Source organism: Hylobates moloch, unplaced genomic scaffold, assembly GCF_009828535.3.
Source record: "Hylobates moloch isolate HMO894 unplaced genomic scaffold, HMol_V3 SCAFFOLD_15, whole genome shotgun sequence".
NCBI classification, from domain to species: domain Eukaryota; kingdom Metazoa; phylum Chordata; class Mammalia; order Primates; family Hylobatidae; genus Hylobates; species Hylobates moloch.
The window spans coordinates 44,846,629-44,864,553 of record NW_026652290.1 but is presented as its reverse complement, the minus strand read 5'-3'; the positions used below and the strand labels follow the sequence as shown (position 1 = coordinate 44,864,553).

The window sequence follows — 17,925 nt, the reverse complement described above, 5'->3', positions numbered from 1 at the left end:
AAAGGAATGTCCTGCTATTTACTGACTTTTTGGATTCCAGTTAAGTGGCTTTGAGGGTGTGACTTAGCCCATCACCCTGTGCACTACACCAGTGTTTGCAAACTTTCATGTGCCTGTCAGCCCCCTGGGGACCCTGTTAAATGGATATTTGGACTCCACAGGGCTGGGTGGGGTCCTGGGAGTGTGTATTCCTAACCTGCTGCTCCTTGGACCATGCTTTGAAAAGAGATCCTAAAAACTTGTCCACACAGGAATGCTTCTCATTCGTGCTTAAGCTTGGCTCCTGGGTAAGTGTATGTTTGCCGAGTTAAAGTTGACTGATGCCCATCAGCAGCAGGCAAATTAGGCAAATGCTGTCTGTGTCATGAGCTGTCCTCACTGAACCTACAGAGCTGGTGGGTGCTACTGGGGCCCCTCATTAGACCCCTGGCTTGGTTAAGCTGTGTTGACATGACGGAACCATGGGAACAAGAGAAAGAATATAAGCATAGAGTGTCATTTTCCCAGGACCAAGAAATACCATTTGGTTGAGCTAATTTACCCTCTAATGAAAGGATGAGTGGTCAGTTAAAATCCCACATCATTCACAATTTTCTGTGCCGTTCTGCCTCCCTGTCTTTTGCTGGTGGAATTGACAAGGTGCAGGGAGAAGCAGTGACCATGGCTAAGAAGATGAAGATGCCCAGTGCCGCCGAAGAGCACGTTCAATCCCAGGAGAAGGAACAGGCATGCACGGACACCCGTGTACTACCTTCCTAATGAGCATGTCTTCATGTTTCAGATTCCATGCATTTGCCGAGAGAACAGAGTGTGTAGAATTTCCTGCATTCTTCACAAAGGATGGTGACGATGTGATGACTTGGAATTCAAGGAAACTGAAAGGAAAACTCCCTCCAGGTACCTGGAATCCAAAAGAAGTGGTGTAGCTTGTGTCCCGAATAGCCTCAGACGACATGGATCATTAGGAAGTAAAGTACGAGGGAGAGACTCCCCATGTCTTTTGTATGATATTATTAATGTAGTGCAAGAGCAGAGTTAATGGATATTAGTGGTGAGTTTGTCAGCCTAGCAACCAGGCATAAGTTTACAGTCCAGGGAAATGGCCTAAGCAGTGTGTGTTTACTAACTTGAGAACCTGCTGGAGATGTGGCCCTGGGCCTGTCGATGCTGGAGTTAGTTCTTGGCAAGGCAGAGCCACTCTGCTGTGTGGATTAGTTGGGAGGCTGCAGAGAGGGTGCCTGCGGTTCTTAAGGGGGTTTCTGCTGTCCTCCCTGTGATGAAAGCAGGGCCTGTGGATGCAGCTTGAGGGACTGGTCTGCCCCTTGTGAGGGCTGAGGCCGCACAGGAACCTTTACGGAGGCGGAATGAACTTCCCCTTTCATTCAATGAATGTGATCAGAGAACTTAATGAGCACAGAGAATGAGGTCACCAAATCAGCGGGAAATAGGCTGTGATTCAGAAAAACAGTGGAAGGTTACTCAGAAAGCCAGGAGATGGGAGTTTCTTTTAAGCTGATGAAATTGCAAAGTGCTGAAGACTCTGAATAAACCCCACTGAGAAAAAGAGGGAAGGAAGCCCCTGTTGGATTGTTGGATGAAGGGACCTGGTGGGTTGTTAGAAGTCTTAAGAAATCCCACCCCCACTCTCCCTCTTTTTAAATTATCAAACAGATTTCTAGCTTCATTATAAGGCAGAGGCTACTCTTTAGGGATAAGACAGAAGCTGTAGCAACAGCTCTTGAAAGATTTACGTAACGGTGCTGCAAAGGCTCCCAGGAGAAGGTTAGGTTGTCAGATGGAGATAAAAGTGAGGATGAGTCATGAGCCTGTTCCTGACACACACTTTGTAGATTCAAATTCTTGGTGTCCAAGCAGAGGAGGGGAGAGGTTCCCACAGAGTTCAGTGGAGGCACTACTTCACGTAACGGACACCTTTGTTCCAATCATGAAGGGGACATCTCCAGAGAATTCGAGAAAATGCCAACATATAGGCAAGATCGACGCTAATCTAAGAAGAAATTAATTCAGGATGTATGTCATGCCTATTGAAAATAATTTACAAGATTAAGCCTAGTGGGCAATGATTTAATCAGGGTAAAGAATGTGAGATGTTACTAGCAACCCAAGGTGGGCCAATTACTGGAAATGGGGTTTAGTCTTGGTCTCTGGATTCCTTGGCAACTTAGTTATAAAGGGAAATACAAACTGCATAGCTTACATTTTCAGCAACTACCATCTTACCAACCCTTTGAAGCATGCAAATTACATACAAAAACATTTTTCTTAGAATAAAATGCTTGGCATGGATCGTTGTTCTCAATCCATTTCAGTGATCACATCTGAATTTGGGGGGAGAATCCCAAATCCTAAATACGTGATCCTGTCTCCTCTGTCCATCACAAAGTCCCAGAAATGCCAACATTTCAAAGCCTACCTCTCCCACTCAAACTGCCCAGAAACCTTGACAGACTGTTTTGATTTGGAAAATGTGTGATTTCCCACCTCACCTGGGCCTCAGAGGCAGGTTTCTTCCCGTTACCTGATCACATCTCTCTCCGTTGCCACATCAGCCGTTTCAAGCATTTTCCGCATCTCTTTCCTCAGGCCACCCTCTCGTTTGGTGGGGGAGTGACTTCTTACATTATTTCCCCCTCTATTGTATAGAAAATAGAGACTGTCAAGTAAGGGGTTGGAGGAGCATAGCTCAGAGGACTTTCCTGGCAATCTGAAGGAATTTCCTTCTATTACTGACTTTTTGGATTCCAGGTAATAGGCTTTCAGGGTATGACTTACCATGACCCCATGCTCTGTACCAATACAAACAAACTCTGCAGTTAAGATAAAGAATTATAGTAAATTATATATACCATTAATTTTCTATCTTAACCACTCTTAAGCTGACAGTTCAGTAGCATTAAGTACATTCCCATTGTTGTGCACCCATCACCACTCTTTTCATTTTCCCAAACTGAAACCCTGTGCCCATTAAACAGTAACTTCCTATGTCTTTGTCTGTTCATGCTGCTATAGCAAAATACCCAAGACTGGGTAATTTATAAAGAGAAACTTACTGCTCACAGTTCTGGAGGCTGGGGAATCGAAGATCAAGGCACCAGCCAATTTAGTGTCTGGTAAAGGCTCACTCTGCTTCCAAGACAGTGCCTTGCTGCTGTATCTTTGGGAGGGGAGGAATGCTGCACCCTCACAAGGCAGAAGAGATGAAAGGGCCAGAAAAAAAAAAAAGGCAAAGTGGACATTCCCTTCAGCCTCTTTTGTAAGAGCACTAATCTTATTCAGGAGGGCTCCATCCAAAAGGCCCCACTCTTAATACTGTGACACTGGGTATTAGGTTCCAATGTATGAATTTTGGAGGGACACATATATTCAAATCACAGCACCTCATTTGTCCCACCCTTACCCCTAGCAACTGCCATTCTACTTTCTTTCTGTCTCCTTTCTGAATTTGACTACTCTAGGTAGTATCTCATAAATAGGTGCAATTATACAGTATTTGTCCTTCTGCCACTGGCTTATTTCACTTAGCATAATGTCCTCAAGCTTCATCTATGTTGTAATATGTGTCAGAATTTCCATCCTTTTTAAGGCTGATAATAGTCCATTATATGGATATACCACGTCTTGTTTACTGATTCATCCACCCATGGACCTTTGGGTTGCTTCTACCTTTTGTCTGTTGGGAACAATGTTATGAATATGGGTATACAAAATAGCTCTTTGAGATTCTGCTTTTCATTCTTTTGGACATATACTCAGAATGGTAGTTCTGAATCATATATGGGGATTCTATTTTTAATTTTTTTTCCAGAAACCTTCATACTGTTTTCCATAGTGGCTGTACCATTTTACATTCCTACCGACAGTACACAAAGTTCCCACATCCTGGCCAACACTTGCTATTTTCTCTATTTTTGATAGTAGTTATCCTAATGGGTGTGAGGCAATATCTCATTGTGGTTTTAATTTGGATTTCCCTAATGATTCATTATTTTGAGCATCTTTTCATGGGCTTGTTGAAATTCTGACACAATATTTTAAAAAGTCAAAGTTAATGCCACAAAAATCTATGATGATGAAAATATCACAATTTCAAATAAAGACAGGCTCCAACAAGACTCTGTGAGGCCATATTGGAGCCTCAGGCAAGAGGAGAAATGTGTACCTCTCTCTAGATATATGTTTTTATTTATTATTTGTAATGATAATTTGTTTCTAGGTTATTAGTTTTAAAAATATTGAACAATTAAAACGTGTATTAATACATTATTTTAAGTTTAAGTATTAAGTATTAAAAACTTGCTAAAGTTTTTATTCATCACACATACTTTCGAAGTTACTTTCTCACATTTCTTATAATTTACATCTCTGAATTGAAAATGAAATAAGAAATAGACTTAGAACATACTTTTTAATTGATGAATTTGTCTCCATCAAGATTAGGAGTGTAAAATAATAACATATTCTGTTTTGGTACAAATAAAATAATGTAAATTTTAACATTCCTACTTTTTAATTTTCTAGTATTTTTTCAACTACTTTAATGTTCTGGGAAAAAATTACCCATTGCAAATCCATGCCATCATGTGTGCAGGGGTGCATATAGCATTGCTCCCCTTCGCCTCCGGCTCCAACAGGGCTCCACGTGGCCCTACTCAGCAGGCCCCTCCCCACCTTCTAACACCAAGCACTTTCCTCTTCCACATGCACCTCGTTTTCAAGCTCTGTCTGAATGTCTGCCATCTCTTGGGCCATGTGAACTTGCTCTCATGTAAGCTCTGGAAGATGCTCCTTTGCTTCCCTGCTTCCTTCCATGTAAACATTACCTTTCTGGGAAGCCTTCCGTGGCCAGTCTCTCCCATCTGCCCTTTTAGGCTGCTTGTTGAGGCATCTGCTGCAGCATATAAGCCATTGACAGGACAGTACCTTTTAATGGTAATTTGGGAAGGTCCAGAAGCCAGAGCAGACAAGAAGTTTTGCTCACAAACTCCTGTATGCTAGAGAGATCCATTAAAAATTCCATAATTGTATTTTTTCATGAGCTCGCCCGCATTTTCTTACACACTGTGGGAAAACATGCAGAATTCCTGTTTTCCCCTGCTGCGTATGCCCCCTGAGCCCAGGAAGCACACAGTGATGACAAATATGTGTGGGGCGGGGGCGCAGATCTCATAATATCTCGTAACATGGTCTCCACCATCTGCAGCTCCTGAAGCAAATCTCGATGTTTCTAGAAAGGAATAATTACTCACCTGCGTGAGGGTGGGACTAGGTTGCTGGCCTGCACTGGGCTCCCAGGCCCTTGGTGCAGCTACCTGGCTGGCTGGTCAGAATCCCAGGGCCCCAAAAGCTGGGTGCCCGAACCTGGGCATGTGGCGGTCGTCTCACCTTTTACTTCCAGGGATGACTGCATGCCTTAGAGATTCTCCTTCCTCCCAGCACCGACCAATCCCATCCAGGAATGCTCGCCAGCCTCAGATGAGCTCCCCTCCCTGGGGAGAGCAGGATCTTTGGCTTGGATTTACACAGTACAGGAGATTTAGTCTGGCAGATGCTGCTGACCAGAAGCTGCCACTCATCTTCTAAGCCTCTCCTCCTCGTAGCTGTCCTTCCCCTTGGCTTTCAGCCCAGAGTTGGCTGGGTCCCTGCCCCTGTTCCCACTCCCGGGGCATTGAATGGGGGAGGTGGGTGTTCTGTTAAGGAACCAGCACCTTCCCTCCCATACTTCTCTGCATGAGGGCATTCCTGCCTCTTTCTCTCTTTATGATGGGCTTGGCTGTCTGCTGGAGAGGGTAAGGGGCACCAATGGAACATAGATTATTATGGAACCAGAGCGATGCTCCCTTTTGGTGCTCCTCTGAACCACCCAGTGCCCAGCAGCTTGTCTTCCCTTCTCTGTTAATAAGTGTGGATTTTCTTCATGGCCTGTGTCTACCATGAAATATTAATATTCATCTTACCCATAAGCAAAGTAAGACAGAGTCACATTGAGATTCCCTGAACTCTAGGAATTTTCCTTGGGAACGATCCCTTTCCAAGACTGGGCAACATTGTCCCCATTCTTGCCCTGGGGTCTCAGTTTCCCCTGCCCACAGTCTTGTGGCATGTGCCCCAGGCCCCCTCACCAATGGCCAGTTAAGAGGTGGGCCTGATGGGCAGGTAGCAGGGTCTCCTTGCCTTGGCACCTGGCTCTCAGGCAATCTGTTGGACATTCCTCCTACCCAACTTCCGAATGCCTTTTAAACATGGCAGCTGCCCATTGACTGTGGTGACACTTTTTATCTGCTCTGGTTGGCAGGGTTTCATGTGGTGCTGCTGAAGGAGACCTTTTTGCTTCAGAATCTGAAACAGAGGCCTGAAAAATCATCTTCTATGCCCCTCTGTTTCTGTGTGTACGCGTCTGTTTTGCACTGCTATAAAGGAACACCTGAGGCTGGATAATTTATAAAGAAGAGAGGTTTATTTGGCTCAGCATTCTGCAGGCTGTGCAAGCAGGGCACCAGCATCTGCTCAGCTTCTGTAAGGCCTCAGGAAGCTTCCGAAAGCCTTTTAAACATGGCAGAAGGCAAAGGGGGAGCCAGTGCATTACACGAAGAGAGAGGGAGTGAGAAGGGGGAGGACTCAGACTCTTTTTAACTATCACATCTCATGGAAACTCATTACCACAGAGAGGGAGGGCACCAAGTCATTCAGGAGGGATCTGCCCTTGTCACCCACATACCTTCCATCAGGCCCCATCTCCAGTACTGGGGATCACATGTCAACGTGAGATTTGGAGAGGACAGACATCCAAACTCTATCACTGGGCATTCTTGGGAGTCAGGGAAACTCATCTTTTAAGCAAACTCCAAGTGGCCTTCCTGCTGGCCACTTCACACCTGACCAGGGCTTAAAAGTATTCTGTGATATTCTTTGAACCTTAATCTTATCACAATGTTCTCCAAGTCAGCAGTGACTTCCAGGAGGCCACACCCCTCTCTGCCCACCCGTTAGTCATGGTCTTAGCTGTCCCCTCCTGAAGAACTGGCTCCAGTGCATTGGTTGTGTAGGTGACACTGCCTGAGGTCCTGGCAGACGCAAGTGAGGCCCCCTAAGTGGCAGATTTGAATTTCTGGTCACCAAAACAAGGCTGATTACTTTCTTTGATTTCTAGAATTCAGTTTAATTTTTTATTCCAGTCTCCTCTCTTCTGGATGGGTGGGAAATAAAGCTCAGTCCTTGTCCCCATCCCGAGCTTTACCCACAGTTTGGAGACCCTAGGCAGCGTTTATGCATCAGGAGGTGGGGTCTAGTCGTTGGATATCTGTTCTGGAAAATCACCCCATAAATACCCCTTGTCCCTGCCTTATTGCTGCTTCAGGCTGAACAGCTCTCTGCTGCTCCCGTGCTGGGCTGTGGATGTGGAAGTCTTTTGTAGACCCTCCCTGGATTCCCCCCATGCAGCCTTCCTCCCAGGGTGCTGCAAAGAACTGAGGCCAGTTCCTGTCTTCTCTTGGGGCCTGTCTCCTGTTCTCCCCCAAGCCAAAGGCAAGCTCCGTTTTATCTGAGAAAAAGCCTGGCTCCTTCCAGCTTCTTCAAAGCTACCTGCTTTGTAAACCCTAATACCTCTCCTAGGGGTTTAGGCTTAAAAAACCCTGAATGTCTTGCAGCCCACTTCATCTTTCTACACTGCCATAGGCCTCCCTGGGGGCAAGTTTGCAATGAGCCTGGTATCTGCTCAAGTGTGGAGGAGGAGACAGAGAGGGGAAAACAGATTATCATCGCAGAATATGATCCATCCATGTGCATAAATGTGACCTTCTGTAAGTGCCAGGGGTATGATGTTAAATCCTAACAGATGGCTCTTCTGTGGAGGTGGAGACCACTGAGATAACTTAATTAGTTACTTTGTTTTTTGATGTTCTAAAATAACACTTCAAGAATAGATGCTGGAGAATGATAAATGAAGAGTTGGCAGTCTCTTGAGTGAGGCATGCAGCTCTAGAGTACGATTTGGAAGCCACTGGCCATATGTGGCTGGAGAGCACTCGGAATGGAGTGAGTCCAAATTGAGATGTGCTGTGAATGTAAAATACACACTAGATTCCAAGGACTTAGTGTAAAACATATAAATCATCACATTAACAATTTTAAATATAGAGGGTAAATCAAAATGATAACATGTACATGTTGAGTTATATCAAATATATATATATATTTGTTTGTTTTGAGAGGGAGTCTCTCTGTCACCCAGGCTGGAGTGCAGTGGCATGATCTTGGCTCACTACAACCTCCATCTCCTGGGTTCAAGTGAGTCTCCTGCCTCAGTCTCCCCAGTAGCTGGGATTACATGCGCCCACCACCACCCCAGGCTAAATTTTGTATTTTAGTGGAGACGAGGTTTCACCATGTTGGCCAGGCTGGTCATGAACTCCTGACCTCAAGTGATCCACCAGCCTCAGCCTCCCAAAGTGTTGAGATTACAGGCATGAGCCACCATGCCTGGCCAAGTTATATCAAGTATATTAATAAAATTAAGTTCACCTGTTTCTTTTTACTTCCTAAACTGTAGCTACTAGAAAATTTAAAGTTATATATGTGGTTCACGTCGTATGTCTATTGGGTAGCACTGCTCTAGCTGTGTACCCTTGAGCATGCTATTTAAGTTTTCTGCCTTATTTTCTTCATCTGTAAAATGGGAATAATATGTTGTTTCTATTATGCTATATTAGCTGTGTTACATGGTGGAGAGGCAGAGAGGAATGAGGCACTGTCCTTTATTCAGGGAACTCAAATATAGTAAAATAAAAAAAACCTGGGCTTTGGAGTCAGACCTGTATGAATTTGTCACTTATTAGCTGTGTGATTTCAAAGTACTTAGCTTAACTAACTGGAGCTTCTGCTTTCTTTTCTTTTCTTTTCTTTTTTTTTTTTTTTGAGACATGGTTTGCTGTGTCACCCAGGCTGGAGTGCAGTGACACCATTGTAGCTCACTGCAGCCTCAACCTCCTTTGCTCAAGCAATCCTCCCATCTCAGCCTCCCGAGTAGCTGGGACTACAGGTGTGCACCACTATGCCTGGCTACATTTTTCTTATTTTTTGTAGAGACTGGGGTCACTATGTTGTCCAGGCTGGTCTCGAATCCTTGGCCTCAAGCAATCCCCCCACCTTGGCCTCTCAAAGTGCTGGATGACAGGCTGCTTTCTCCTTTATGAATGGGGTAATGTTTACCTTATAGCTTGTTAGGAATATATCAATATATAAGTATATATTAATACATGTATGTATGCATATATATGTATGTATGTATGGATATATACGTATGTAAGCATGGTTATATGTGTATACATGCATATATATGAAAAATGTTTTCTATGGTATCCAGCACACAGTTAACCAATCAATAAATTATACTCGTCATTATTGTCATAACCATCATCATTTGCAGTTACCCTGTTAATGTTATTATCACTAGGTAAACAACTTAAAAACTAAGTCTTATTATCTTTACTTCTCTTCTGTAATCCTAATTCCTACTTTTTTTTTTTTTTTTTTTAGTTCTGTCACTAAATATATTGTACTTAGTTCCCAATTCTAGTCCATTCCATTTACTTTGGTTTCCTGAGTTCTCTCTTGGTTGGCTGAAGTTCCTCTTCTAGTCATTTCTTCAAGAAGGGCTTCCTTCCATTCCAGGAATAATGGTGCCCGCGGGGCTTGCTTGCTTTCTTTCTCTTTCTTTTCTTTTCTTTTCTTTCTTTCTTTCGAGATGGAGTCTTGCTCTGTGGCCCAGGCTGGAGTGCAGTGGTGTGATCTTGACTCACTGCAACCTCCGGCTCCCAGGCTTAAGCCATTCTCCTGCCTCAGCCTCCCAAGTAGCTGGGCTTACAGGCGGCTGCCACCACACCTAGCTAATTTTTGTGTTTTTAGTAGAGACAGGGTTCCACCATGTTGACTAGTCTGGTCTTGAACTCCTGACCTCAGGTGATTCACCCACCTCGGCCTCCCAAAGTGCTGGGATTACAGGCGTGAGCCACTGCGCCTGGTTATCCTCAGAGTTTTCGAATGTCCTTCTCTGCAGTCTTTACACACTGAAAGGTCAGCCTGGCTGCTACGATGCCCATGGCTCACTTTTCTCCCTTGAGTGGCTCAGGAGCTGTGCTCCCACATTCTCCCTGCTGCATGCTGCTGAGGAGAAATCTGAGGCCAGCTCGATTAGTTTTTCTTTTATGAGTGACTTTATCTTTTTTGCCTGGTTGCCCCCAAAATTCTTTTTTGATCTTTAAAGTCCATTAAGTGTTAGGATTTGTCTCAATGCTGGCTGTGGTCGATTTTCCCTGGCCTACAGTGTACCCTTTCCATCTGTGTACTCCAGACTTCTATTTTAGACAAGATTCCTTGGATTGTATCTTTAAATATTTGTCCTGTTCCATTTTATTCTTATTTTAAATTGGACAAATATATTACATGTTGCTTTGTATGTGCCAGGCACTCTTCCAGCCTCTTACCAAATTCCAGCTCACTCAATCTTCGTAACATACCCCCATGGAGTAGGTACTATTATTATTTTCATTTTAGTGATGGAGAAACCAAAACAGAAGGTGGTTGAGAAACTTGTCCAAATTAACATAACTATTAATAGCATGTGGCAGAGTCAGGATTCAAACTCAAGACTGTTTGTTCCCATAACCATTGCATTGTGCTTGTTTTCTTCAGAGACTCATTTTATCTGTCTGGTATATCTCCTTTAACAGTCTTCTACATCTATTATTGTCTCTCTGACATTTTTAAGCACTTTATTTCTGCTTGCATTCACCCTCTGTGGTTTCTTACAGTGAGTTCCATAGCACTTTTTTTTCATTGAGCTTACATCAATTTCATCTTAACTGCTGTGATTTTTTTTCCTCTTTCCTGAGTGTTTTTTTTTTTTTTTTTTTTGAGACAAGTTCTCACTCTGTTGCCTAGGCCGGAATGCAGTGACGTGATCAAAGATCACTGCAACCTTAAACTCCTGGGTTCAAGGGATCTTCCTGCCTCAGCCTTCTAAAGCCCCGGGACTACAGGCACGTGCCACCATGCCCAGATAATTTTTTATTTTTGCAGAGATTGGGGTTGGGTTTGGGGGGCTCTTACCATGTTTTCCAGGCTAGTCTCAAACTCCTGGCCTCAAGTGATCTTCCCGCCTTGGCCTCTCAAACTGCTGGGATTATAGGTATGAGCCACTGCACCTGGCCCTTTCCTAATTTTTTTTTGAATTTCATCTTTTCTTGTTGCCTTTCCATTTCATTTTTGAGTTCTTGAATTTCTGCTGTGTGTTCTTTCCTCAGGGAGATGGCTTCATATAGATATTTAATTCACAGAAAAAATGTTGGATCATAATTGTAAGGACTCCTTGGTAACATTTTTAGTGAATGTTCTTCTTCTCTTGGTAGTTTTACTGCTCTTTTCCCCATAAGTTTCTTATAGTAACCTTGTTTGGATGCTGTGTACCAGCTTCCATTTTATTGATCACCATAGAATGGACACAAGCTATCTGCAGGCATGTCCTAGGGAAGGAAAGGTAGGGAAGGGGCTAAGATAGCCATCTATGCTTCACAACTCAGGGGCTCTCTACTTTTTTGCTGCTGCAGGGACAGAGTGGTTCCTGCATATAAGTTTGTTCTGGGTGATGCTTTGTGAAGCCCTACTTCTTTGCCTCTCTTAACCAAGTAGGCAGATTTTGCTGTTAGCACTTGTCATTGAGGTTCTAGCATCCAGGTTGCCAACAAGGCTCACCTTTGACTGTGGGTGAGGCACCCCCCACTTCCTCAGAGCTGCCACAGCCCTCTTGACCACTCTGGTTATGCATTCCCTGTGCTTTCTTCTGCATTGCTTCTGCCCCGTCTCAGCTCTTCTCCACAGCCCTTACCAGTACGTAATTTTTGTCTCCTAGTTTGGAGGAAAAAAAGGTGTTTATGTTTTCGTTTCCATTCTCATTTCACGTCATAATTTCTAGAAAAGGGAAACAGTATTGACTTATATAGCTTTGTTCATCTTGGAAGTAAAGGCTAAGTATAAACGTTCCGAGATGTATGAAGGCGTGGGCTCTAAGAGCAAATGTGGAACCTGATGTCTTCATCGACTGTGTGGAGTGGACAGTGTCAGTCACTTTTTTTGGTCATAGGGTTATGTGGCATACATTATGTTGCCACTCATTTAAATAAAATTGATAAATTATCATTTGAATACTTAGCCCATCTGTTCTTAATTTCGCAAATTCCAAAATAACTTTTGAAAGCATGATATACAATTGTGGTGTTTTAAAAGAGAATATAATTTGTAATATTAGAAAATAACTTTCATCCTTTGTTTTGTTCTCTTACTACTACATCAGATATCTCCTGATGTAATTAATTAGAAACCATGATGTTTCTAATTATTGGACCAGGGAAGTGTTGCTAGGTGCATGCATACATTATCTCACTTGTATGAGGCTGGGGGTCTGAACCCAGGCTGTCAGGGGCACCTGACTATATCGCACTCTCCTAACGTAATATAGATAATTTGGAAAATATGGAGAAGAAAGGAAAAGAAACATTCTTGCCAGCCAGATATTTATACCACTGAAAATTTTGGTATATTTCCTTCCAGTCTTCTCACTATATACTTAAAAATAATTAAAGCATAAATATATTATTGTACAAATTGAATATTGAATTTTCTACTTAATATAGAATCAAGTGTTTTCCTACATTACTATAAAATTTTTGTAGTTGACGTTAAAAATATCAAATACTTCATTAAAGTTCTATATTAGAGTTTTGTCAATCATTTCCTATTAGACATTTGGGTAATTTCAATTTTCTTTTGCTATTAGAGATCATACTGCACTTATCTATTTTGTGGTGTATTTTTTTTCTTTTTTTATTATTATTATACTTTAAGTTCTAGGGTACATGTGCACAACGTGCAGGTTTGTTGCATACGTATACATGTGCCATGTTGGCGTGCTGCACCCATTAACTCGTCATTTACATTAGGTATATCTCCTAATGCTATCACTCCCCCGCCAACCCCACGACAGGCCCCCGTGTGTGATGTTCCCCTTCCTGTGTCCAAGTGTTCTCATTGTTCAATTCCCTATTCAATTCCCTATGAGTGAGAACATGCAGTGTTTGGTTTTTGGTCCTTGCGATAGTTGGCTGAGAATGATGGTTTCCAGCTTCATCCATGTCCCTACAAAGGACAGGAACTCATCCGTTTTTTATGGCTGCATAGTATTCCATGGTGTATATGTGTCGTATGGTGTATTTACTCCTGTAGTTTAGATTTTTTAAAACTAAACTAGTAGTGAAAATACTGAATCAAAATGTTTGAACATCGTGGGGTAATCTCTCATGTTGAATTGCTTTCCAAAAAATATTTTAAGACAATACAATTCACACCCATTTCATAGAACCTGAATTAGCATAAAAATAGTATCTCATTGTTTCCATCTGAATTTCTTTGATGAAGAAATTATTGTCAATTAGTATTAAACAGTAGTGAAGTTGAACATTTTTGGATTTGTTAACTTCTTTTGTAAACTGCCTGTTTGTCTATTACCCTTTTACTTGTGGGGGTCTTGTGTTTCTTATCACATCGTGTGAACAGTCTTTGGTGCATTACATATGGATAATTTATGTTGGTCATTGTGTTCCTTTTCATTTTGGCTATTTTTTATAGGCAACCATAAAATTTGCACAGTAACTGTAATCTATAAATCCTACAGCTCCTTCGTAACTGTATTTCTTCTCCTTTTGGTTCCTTATGGCCTGAGTTTAAAACAAAAGCAAACGTTGTTTTGGTCCTTCTAGATTTATTTTGAAGTATGGTGTGATGTGGGAATATAAATGGATTTTCCCTGAAATATGTAACAACTGCTTTCACACCACTCACGCACCCTTTCTCCACTGACCTCTGTGCTACCCTTTGCAATGTATTATATTCTTCTATAGGGCGCTTGCTCCTGGACCATCCGCTATGCTTCAGGGCTCTTTCTCTTTCTAGTCTGAGGTTGGTCATGACCATTTGACCATAATTTGTTTTTCTACCTACCTTGTATATTTATTGTAGATGTGAAGAATGGGCTTCATGTTATCCAAATAAACGTTCACTTTGAATGTTGCTTGCTGCACTGACTCTTCTAAGGCAAGTGCACATGTGTGCTTGGTTTCTGTGCTGTCTCGTTCAAGGCACACTATTTTTCTCATAGTATTTATTGACATTCTAAGCTTTTTGGGTTTTGCTCCAAATACATTTTTCTTCTCTCTTCCTTGGTTTATTGACATAATTTGGTTAGCTCCAGTGATACACTTTGAAAGAAAAAAGATTGAGCTGTATCAGCAATTTGCTTAGTGCAGCTTTGCTTTTTGGTGTATTAAAGCCTTAAAAATTTTGAAACAATAATATTATTGTTACTGGTGGAGGGCATCCAGGTCCTTGGCATTTTGAAGAAAGAATTGGACAAAACTCACAAACAAAGCAAGGAAAAAATGAAGCAACAAAAGCAGGGATTTATTGAAAATGAAAGTACCCTCCACAGGGTGTGAGCTGGCTGAGCATAGGGGTTCAAGAGCCCAGTTACAGAATTTTCTGGTGTTTAAACACCCTCTAGAGGTTTCTCATTGGCCACTTGATGTACACCCCATGCAAATGAAGTAGTGGCCTGCAGTCAGTCTGACTGGTTGTGGAAAGAAACCAGTCAGAAGCTGACATGAAGTTGCAAAGGTTACACCTTATGCAAACGTTTGATTGATTATGGAAAGCAACCAGTCAGAAGTACTTTCAATTTTCCATCTGCCAGGCAAAAAAGGTGTGTGAGGGTGGGGTTTGCAAAGGGAGTACCTCTGGTTCTTCTGTTACTTAGGTTTGGAAAGTTGGGGTTTTCCTTTTGATTTAGCTCTAGGAAGTCACTGTGAATCGGCCTTAGGTTCCCTGCCTCCAGACCCTATTCCCCCCCTCATTATCAATTATCAACTGGAGATTTAAAAAGCTGTAATTGTTTTTGAAAGTTTTCAAAGGACTTTGGACTGCTCTCACCTAAATTACTAAAGCCTAGATAAATAGATAGGTGCATTGCCACAAGTTCTGATTTCATTTAATTTTGATGTTTGATACTTATTGGTAAATAGATATCTGTATGAATCTTCATTTCTTATAATGGGTTTGATAAATAAATTATAATGGTGTCTGCAAATAAATTAGTTATATATGAATTATTATCAACTTTTAGGCCTCATATTTTAGGATAGTTCCTTACATCAATGCTTCTTCTGAGGAAAACAAAAAGTAGTTGTAGGCTGAGAGCAATTTTATCTTGTTTGTTGCTTCCTTGTAAAGGCAAAAATAGATGTATCATCATGTAAAATTATTTATTCTGTGCTTGCTTTAGATTCCTATAGGTACATTAATTCCTTGGAGGGATTTCTCCCAAAAGTTTTTTCTGTGTGTTTGTTTTTCCAGGACTGCTCTTTCCAGGTGATGGAAAGCTTTTCCAGTGTTTTGACTCTGACAATGTGAGCCGTTTAGGGGGTGCATTAGGTAGTGCGTTACATTTTATGTTTTTCTTATATTGCCCTTCAGGAGTTTGTGGTCATTCTTCTTTGACTATAAAGAATATGAAGGCAGAGGACAGGAAGCAGACTCAGGTTCATAGCACCAGCTGAGTCAGGAGCCCTCTGAGCATTTGTGCAGAGGTGGCTCTGATGTGATGGTGGTGCCTGACCCCTAGGGATCAAGTGAAATTGCCTCGAACCTTGATTCTGTGGCTTGGTGGTGTCTAAAGACCCTTTTGCCCAATTTCTGTGAACTTCTAGAGCAGGAGGCATACCCTTCTATTCCCGTCACCCTCTGGGATCCTGTGCCTGCCTGCATGGTGTCTGGTTTCCCCACGTTAGTCTGGAAGAAAATTCTATTCTAGACTATCTATTCTAAAATTCGATTCCTCTCCACACCATCCTCTGACAGTCTGTAGGTGTGATTTTAACAGATGCCACTGACTCTCTGGAGAGTGAGGAAGGACTGACATACATCCTCCCTGGCTCCTCCCTTCTATTTCCATTTGCCTTCTGAGGCTTCTCACCTTTTCAAGAGCAAAACATGCCACTGAGTCTTCTTGCCAGCTGATGGCATATATCTTGCACTTGAGGTTTGCTGAGCTTCTTGTACCTGTTGGTTTATAGTTTTCATCAAATTTGGAAAAATGTCAGCCATTATTTCTTGATCACAGGTCTATATGTCACCTACAGTTTGATTAACATAGAATGGACTCTCCTTTAACTAGTGCTAATTTTTTTTTTTTTTTTTTTTGAGATGGAGTCTCTCTCTGTTGCCCAGGCTGTAGTTCAGTGGTGCGATCTCTGCTCACTGCAACCTCCACCTCCCGGGTTGAAGCGATTGTCCTGCCTCAGCCTCCCGAGTAGCTGGGATTACAGCTACCTGCCATGATGCCCAGCTCATTTTGTATTTTTAGTAGAGAAAGAGTTTCATCATGTTGGCCAAGCTGGTCTCTGATCTTCAGTGATCCGCCTGCCTCAGCCTCCCAAAGTGCTGGGATCACAGGCGTGAGCCACCGCTTCCGGCAATCCAGGGTATATTCTTATTGTGGTGAATGCATGAGCACAAACTGAGGCCCGCTATGTGCCACATTTAAGGCCCCTGCTCATGTCATATCCAATTGGCCAGAGCCAGTCACATGATCATGTCCTACAGCAGTGGGTGGGGAGGTCTACTCCACTCACCCGGAGGTGAGGAGGAAAGTGAATGTTTGATGAACAGTCGTGATTCCTTTTTTGGCTTGGAGACAGTATTTGCAGGAAGGTGAATCAACTTTGGGATCAGACCCAGATTCAAATCTGAGTTTTGCCGCTAAATACTTGTGTGACCTTGGGCAAGTTACCTAATCTTTCTGAGCTATATTTCCTCATTTATAAAAATGGGAATAATAACATCTACTTCGTACAGTTTCTGGGAGAATTAAAGCATATGACACACATGAAAATGTCTAGCACAAAATTGACATTCCATTAATGGTAGTTTCCTTTTTTCTTCTTAGGATTCCAAGTGGGCTTTTATTGTAGATATTGGTTCTGGAAAGTGAAATAATCCAAAAGGATTTGGCAGCCTGTGTCACAAAGAGCGTTTTTCTAATGGTCATGATAGTAACCAGTTTATTTGCAAGCATAATGATGGATGAATTGTAATTTGGAACAAGGGAGTGAATACTGTACTGTTAAACTTTGTTCTTATGGGAAATTAGTCCATTTGTCAAGGTGGATCCTAGGAGTAGGCCACAGGGGCCTTTCTAGAGGAAATCAGGAGTGCCTGTCCTTCCTCTACCACAACTAGAATCTGACTCAGTGATAAGTAGGGTTATGCCATGGGGCCTGTTCTGGGCGTGAATTTCACCTACCTCTCTGTTGTCAGACTGAGCTCAGTAAGAAGTGTAAATGGTGCAATAATATTTATAAATTGGACATGGTAATTTTCAATTCTCAGAAGCTTTCATGGAGGCATGGATTGTCCCAGATGTGGGCTGGGCTTGATGCTGCTTTGGGGAAGGAACTTTAACTGCTGGTTAAAGCTCTCCAGGGACTGTGTCTTTAAGGCGGACAGTCCCAATCTTCTGAGCAGCTGCTTTTCAGGTTATGAAGGTCCTGTGGGCACAGGAGGAGGGAGTCTATTTAGTGGTTTGGGGACTCCTTCTCAGCAAGGAAAAAGACTTCTGATCTCTTGGGTTTGGAGAAGGCTTCATCTTTTATTTTGGTTCTCTTCCTGTATATCCTTGAAAATTTAATTAAACTGAAATAGTAAGTATGGATTAGTAAAATTACATTAGAGTAAGCATCTTCCCTGAGGTCCTGGCATCAGGCTAAAAAAAGTAAACAATTTTGGCATCGATGCATCTAGCTCAGG

The 17,925-nt window shown here is 42.3% G+C and overlaps 1 protein-coding gene across 1 annotated transcript in view; it reads left to right on the top strand.

The window, feature by feature from the left end:
- The window catches only part of VWA3B (von Willebrand factor A domain containing 3B), a 226,645-nt gene that overhangs the window by 48,919 nt on the left and 159,801 nt on the right, over positions 1-17,925 (top strand). Inside the window, exon 8 of the mRNA XM_058428934.1 lies at positions 782-897. Coding sequence (XP_058284917.1) covers positions 782-897 — 116 coding nt within the window. The remainder of the gene's footprint in view (positions 1-781; positions 898-17,925) is intronic.